Below are 6,605 nucleotides of genomic sequence, written 5' to 3'. Positions count from 1 at the left end.
TGTTATATCATTCTATAGATTATGTTAATTTATTTGAATTGAAGAGGTTAATGTATATTTAAGTTATATTTATTTTAAGTTATTCATTCATGTTAAAATAATTTTTCATCCAAAAATTGTACTATTAAAATTACATTTAGACTGTAAAATATGGCCTTTAGCAAATTTTTTATAGAGGGTATCAGTCTTGCATGAAATAGTGAATTCCACTGTATGCAGAATGTTGTGTGCATGTCTGCACAGTGTTATATTTTTACAGCTCACTGTCAGTAAATATTGGACTACAAGAGAGTTGCAAGTCTGCAAAGGTAGAGTTATTTAAAGCTTTGAATGTGTTGATTGGGTTCTGAAGGTGTGTGGTTACAGCAATTGCGCAGGGTTGGTATGGCCTGTGGTGGTGTGGCCCAATGTGGTATCTTTTCATTGGGCCCAAAATCCCTGGTGGCGCCTCTGCATCAGTACATTGTTTTATTTTTATTTTTTAGCCCATAGATATGGTTGTGAAAAAGTTTGGGACCACTGCACTAGACAACCCGTGGCCACAGAAATCAAGGTTTCTTATTTGCTACGCTTAGCTTTTAGGCAGCGCGAGCAGAGAGAGAGCCAATTAAAACTATTGGCCCTGGGAGCAAGCTGTGTCAATCATGAAAATTGAGCCAGAGCGTAATTGTACAATGGGCAGCCCAAGCTGCCAACAGAGCGTATACGTACATGTTTCATTTAAATAAATAGGAGCAACTCTTGATCTGCAAAAGTTATGCGTCTGGTGTAGCAGGCCACCGGAGCTACACTCACTCACAGCTTAATGATTGGAAAAGAAAATCAACTCTGATCATTTCAACTGTTTATTTCAACAACTTAATGCATCAAAACTATTGTCAGAGCACCTTTTTTTATCATTCACCTAGGTCTGACCCAGTTTGCGTACATTTAGATTACATTTTTGCCATTTAGCAGACGCTCTTATCCAGAGGGACTTATAGTGCATTCATTTTAAGATGGCTAGGTGAGACAACCACATGTCACAGTAATAGCAAGTATGTTTTTCCTCAAAGTAGCTTTCAGCAGTCAGAGCTAGTAAGGGGAAAAGTAAAGTGCGAGTGTTAGTTCACAAAAGGCTTTTTTGGGGGGGGGGGGGGGGGGGATACTGTGGGATTATTTAAGATACTCTTTGAAGAGGTAGGTTTTCGGAAGATGGGCAGGGACTCTGCTGTCCTAGCTGGTTCCACCATTGGGGACAGATGAGAGCTTGGACTGGGCTGAGCGAGAACTTCCCTCCCATAGGGGTGGGGGAAGGTCAAGAGACCAGAGGTGGCAGAACAGAGTGCTCAGGTTGGGGTGTAGGGTTTGAGCATAGCCTGAAGGTAGATTGGAGTGGCAGTTCCTTTTGCTATTCCGCACGCAAGTACCATGGTCTTGTAGTGGATGTGAGCTTTGACTGGAAGCCAGTGGAGTGTGCGGACTGCGGAGGAGCGGGGTAACTTGGGAAGGTTGACAATACTCCTCAAGTTGGCCATAGTCATATCTATTGAAGAACTGTACATAAATTACTATCTCAAAGTGTTTCAAATATGCTACTAACACTACTAACTACAGAAATCAATTTTTTTACATCAATGCTACACAAATCCAGAGGAAGACAGCTCATAAAAATGTCTGGAATAGAGTGGATGAAATTGTATCATTACGTTCCAGACCAATTTTGAAGTGCCACCAGCCACCACTACACAAATCATACTAGATTAAAAAACATCTCAATATATATATATATATATATTTTTTAATGTGCTTAGTTTTAAAGAGGTCACTATGCATCAGGGTCTTCGGTTCGTAGGGATTGATGGTGGGTCCAGGGCCGTAGACACCAAACAGAAGAAAACTAACCGAAAAGGGGAGGAACTACCTCTACTTGTCTAATAAAAAACGTGTTTTTGTAGTTAAATGTTTTCTGTTGCAAAACGGTTTTGCTACGGTGTGCACTAATGAAAATGACCCAGGGTCATTTCCTCTTGTTAGCCAGAAGGGGGCGGTAGGGAGAAGCTCTACCAGACAACATCTGATCAAACAACAGGACCGAACACATCATACCTGCAGGAGAGAGAGGATGGGAAGAGGAGAGTGAGATGAGGCAGAAAAAGAGAAAGAATTGGAGGAGTGACAAGGAAAGAGAATAGGCAGAAAAAGAGGAGGAATAAGGAGAAAGAGGATGGGAGGTGGGAAGAGGTAGAAAAGAGGAGGGAAGAAGAGAGTGGGAGTAATGTCAGAAAAACAGAAAAGAAAGTGGACCCCATAGTTCACGTGTGTGTGTGTGTGTGTGTGTGTGTGTGTGTGTGTGTGTGTCTTAGTACCTAGTAGAGGAGCCAGCCAGTAGACCAGGCAGTAATCCAGAAAGGAGTGCCCACTGCAGGAGAACTGGGTGGAGAGGGCCAACGCAGGGTTAAACACAGCCCCCGTCATCTTGCCACCTGCAACACAAACACACAAAGGGTTAAACACTGCTCCTATCACTGACACCTGCAACAATAACACACACACAGGGTTAAACTCGGTAACCCACCTGCATAGGTCAGGGTAGCGGTGAGTGCTGCTATGGCATGTACCCGGTACCTCTGGTCCATAGTGTGTGTGTGTGTGAAGGCGGTCTGCATGGCAAAGGCCCCTGCCAGCTCCACAGCTGCGGCGGTGACCAGAGGGCCAGGGAGCACCAGGCTGGTGTGTGTGTCTGTGTGGATGGGGCTAATGCATTGGAAGCCCTGGAGTGTGTGTCTCAGGTGCAGGTCAGAGAGACCGAGGGCCCACAGCCCCTGTAGCATGGTACGAGCCACGCTTGCTGCCATGAACTGGCACACCATCCTCAGCACACCGCTCCTAAATACAATAGAGTAGAATAGAATATGTATCCATATAATACATATCCGTTATAGAAAGACGGCAATAGAATGTCATTATGCATAGAATAGAATATGTACCCATAGAATATAACAGAATATACACTACCGTTCAGCTAACACAACGTGCCATTGGAACACAGGAGTGTTGGTTGCTGATAATGGGCCTCTGTTTCCTATGTGGATATTCCATAAAAATCTGCTGTTTCCGGCTACAATAGTAATTTACAACATAAACAATGTCTACACTGTATTTCTGATCAATTTGATGTTATGTCACTGGATAAAAAATGTGCTTTTCTTTCAAAAACAAGGACATTTCTAAGTGACCCCAAACTTTTGAACGGTAGTGTACATTTTACTTAGAATATAATAGATTATTCATCCAATACTATCCATTATAAAGAATAGACTAAAATAGGTATCCATTACATATAATTAACAATAGAAAAGATAATGTATCCATTAGATAGAGACACCAATAGAATAGATAATGTATCCATTACATAGAGACAACAATAGAATAGATCATGTATCCATTAGATAGAGACAACAATAGAATAGATAATGTATCCATTACATAGAGACAACAATAGAATAGATAATGTATCCATTAGATAGAGACAACAATAGAATAGATAATGTATCCATTAGATAGAGACAACAATAGAATAGATCATGTATCCATTACATAGAGACAACAATAGAATAGATAATGTATCCATTACATAGAGACAACAATAGAATAGATCATGTATCCATTACATAGAGACAACAATAGAATAGATAATGTATCCATTAGATAGAGACAACAATAGAATAGATCATGTATCCATTAGATAGAGACAACAATAGAATAGATCATGTATCCATTACATAGAGACAACAATATAATAGATAATGTATCCATTACATAGAGACAACAATAGAATAGATCATGTATCTATTAGATAGAGACAACAATAGAATAGATAATGTATCCATTACATAGAGACAACAATATAATAGATAATGTATCCATTACATAGAGACAACAATATAATAGATAATGTATCTATTAGATAGAGACAACAATAGAATAGATAATGTATCCATCCATTAGATAGACAACAATAGAACAGATAATGTATCCATTAGATAGAGACAACAATAGAATACAGTAAGATAGAATATAACCTGGCAGTGAGGCGTCCCCGGTACGTGTATTCCAGCGTGCTACAGGGGTTCCCCAGGGCTCCATGGAAGGTGAGGCCATGAACCACAGATGCCAGGTATGTGAGGCTGAGACAGAACTGAGGCTGCAGCCGGCCCACCTCCCCCAGTAGACGCAGCTCTAGGTTGCAGATACACAGCTGCAGCGTAGAGACCAGCTCCACGGCGTAAACAGCAGACAGACACAGCCCTCTGGGAGCTAGTAGCTTGGTTAAGATTCTCCTGCTCAGCTCACACAGCAGCACGAAGACCACTAGCAGACACAGAGACACCACAACGCCTGACATCTCTATCTGCAGATGTCTGCCTCTCCTCAGTCTCGGTCTCTCCCCCTCTCTCTCTTTGTTTCTTCTTGCGTGCTCCTCTGGCTCTGTTTTCTTATGTCTGCAGCAGGCTACCGTGTGTGTGCATGTGTGTGTGTGTGTGTGTGATCAGAGATGCGCTCTGCTGTAGATGATGATGAGCTTGAGCTCATTTGGTGCGGAAGTGGCTGCCTCCCTCCCTCCTCTCTCGTCTCTCTGGCTCCCTGCTCTCCTCTATGTCTCTCCCTACACTGCACTGCTACCCCCATGCTTATTGCTGCTATAACGTGGCCAGGCTGTGTGGTGTGATCCCCCCACCCACCACCAGAGAGAACAGTAGTTATACAGATTCAATGATGTCATACCATATACATGTATTGTATCCAGAGTCCCAAATGGCCCCCAATTCCCTAGGTCCCTATATAGTGCATTTATTTTGACCAGAGCCCTATGGGCCCTGGTTAAAAGTAGTGCACTACAAAGAGAATAGAATGCTATTTGAGATAGGCCCATGTCTATGCCCATCCCCCTCACTCAATTACACACACCTTTTCTCTCCTCCTTATATCCTCTCCTTCAGCAGATTCAGTGATTATTCTGATGATAAATGATGCTGAGAAATCTGAATAAGGCTAATGTAAAATCCAGCCCAGTGATTGACCTTTGCACCTGTCAAGTCTGTAGCCTACAGGTGAATAAAGCGGGCACAAGGAGAGAAGGACACAAGGAGAGAACACAAGGATAGGAAGCGATATAAAAAACTATTGAGGCGCAGCCCCGAAAAGTAATCGGGAAACTCACCGTGAGACCCACCTCACCTCCCAGTGAAACAAACAGCCAGACAGACCAATAAGCACACGACTGAGCTTCAGCCTGACCACTGGCATTCTATTAACGAGTGTAGTGGGCGGGCGTTGCTATGTAGCAGGGTGGTGTGTATCTAACAATAGCCAGGGATTGGCAGAGCCTGGCAGAGCGATAGAAGAAGGGTTTGGCAAATTGGGCAGAAAGAAAAAACTGAAGCGACTTGAGCGAATGCATGTGTGTGAGTGCTGGCAAAGAGATCGGATCGCCATCAGGAATTTTTCAAAAGACACGGCGAGAGGTGAGTTTCTCCTATTCCTTTATCCACAGACAGAACCGGGCATGACAGTCTTTTTAGTTTTACCTTCCTTTACCGGTACATTACAGGACTGTTACCAGCAGGCAGACAGGAGGAGCGTACTCGCCGCGCTACAGTGTAACGGAAAGGGAACGTACAGTAGCTATATCAGTGGTTGGCCGCGACACAGATTTATCGTTACACTGATGTTGCCCGTGGGAGAAAGGAACGGGGTGCTTTATGTGTGTGGTGGTGGAGCTCCTGTGTGTGTGTGTGTGTGTGTGTGTGTGCGCTGTCTGTCGCTTCAGGGTCGAACGGTATGAATGAAACATTTGGGAATATACAGTTATCATTTGAATGAAATTAACTCCGTGTGTTGATCGCCTGGATGAAAATTGGCAAAAAATGTCATGGATATAGTGTTCTGATCTCATGCATAGTATAGGCTAGATATTACAGAGTGTATCCATTTTAATGCAGACCATTTAATTTATTTAATGTCTTTAGGAGAAAGATGTGAAAAGAATCATTATGCGTCAGGGGGGGGGGGGGGGGGGGTAGGCTAGATAAGTGTAGCTGTCTGATTAGTGACAGTGCTCCACAGCCTTCACTCAGTTTGATTTGGCACGTTGAATAAATGACACATCAGGAATAACGGGCCAACCAAGAAGACTAGGCTAATCTGGGTTGGGGAAACAACACAGTTTGCGTCCCAAATGGCACCCTTTTTCCTATATGGGGCTCTCTGGTCAAAAGTAGTGCACAATATAGGGAATTGTGTTTTTATTTGCATGTAGCCCCATCTTAGTGTCATCTCTATCACCACTGGTCTTGTCTCAATTCTGTTAATGTGCCAGAGTCAACATTGACCTTGTGCCCCATAAAAGTTTAATGGCATCAATATGTAGAGGAATAAGTGAGATGTGATTGGCTGGCTGGAGGAAAGTGGGATGGGTGCATGTTATGTACAAGTGTAAAACAGTGTAATAATATAATTATTGGCCTCTTCAATGTGATATGAAGAGATGTTGGGGGTGTGGTCTCCTGGCTGCATTGTCTCTCACCTGTCAGGTATTTATACCCAACAGACTGTTTAGGGTT

General features: G+C 42.9%; 2 protein-coding genes across 3 annotated transcripts in view; one reads left to right on the top strand and one right to left on the bottom strand.

The window, feature by feature from the left end:
- Window positions 1-1,770: 1,770 nt before the first annotated feature.
- LOC106612880 (aquaporin-11) lies at window positions 1,771-4,678 on the bottom strand. The gene is made up of 4 exons (XM_014214491.3): window positions 4,065-4,678; window positions 2,558-2,868; window positions 2,349-2,465; window positions 1,771-2,088 (listed from the first exon to the last, which is right to left on the bottom strand). The coding sequence occupies exons 1-4, from the start codon at window positions 4,385-4,387 to the stop codon at window positions 2,000-2,002; spliced, it is 840 nt and encodes a 279-aa protein (XP_014069966.1). The 5' UTR covers window positions 4,388-4,678; the 3' UTR covers window positions 1,771-1,999.
- A 658-nt stretch (window positions 4,679-5,336) lies between these two features.
- The window catches only part of LOC106612881 (serine/threonine-protein kinase PAK 1), a 17,841-nt gene continuing 16,572 nt past the window's right edge, over window positions 5,337-6,605 (top strand). For both annotated transcript variants that reach the window (XM_014214493.3, XM_014214492.3), the window contains exon 1: window positions 5,337-5,507. The gene's annotated coding sequence lies outside the window, so the exon portion shown is untranslated. The remainder of the gene's footprint in view (window positions 5,508-6,605) is intronic.

Source organism: Salmo salar, chromosome 09 (genome assembly GCF_965601325.2).
Source record: "Salmo salar chromosome 09, fSalSal1, whole genome shotgun sequence".
NCBI lineage: Eukaryota > Metazoa > Chordata > Actinopteri > Salmoniformes > Salmonidae > Salmo > Salmo salar.
The sequence above is the reverse complement of the archived record's forward strand: the minus strand, read 5'-3'. Positions and strand labels throughout refer to the sequence as shown.

What these genes read in the sequence shown, in the direction of transcription:
- LOC106612880 (XM_014214491.3), bottom strand. Translation starts at nt 4,387, where the DNA reads ATGTCAGGCGTTGTGGTGTCTCTGTGTCTGCTAGTGGTCTTCGTGCTG. An exon ending in CGGGGACGCCTCACTGCCAG is followed by an intron (nt 2,869 to 4,064) that starts GTTATATTCTAT and finishes TATTGTATTTAG; the next exon opens with GAGCGGTGTGCTGAGGATGG. An exon ending in CGCTACCCTGACCTATGCAG is followed by an intron (nt 2,466 to 2,557) that starts GTGGGTTACCGA and finishes TTTGTGTTGCAG; the next exon opens with GTGGCAAGATGACGGGGGCT.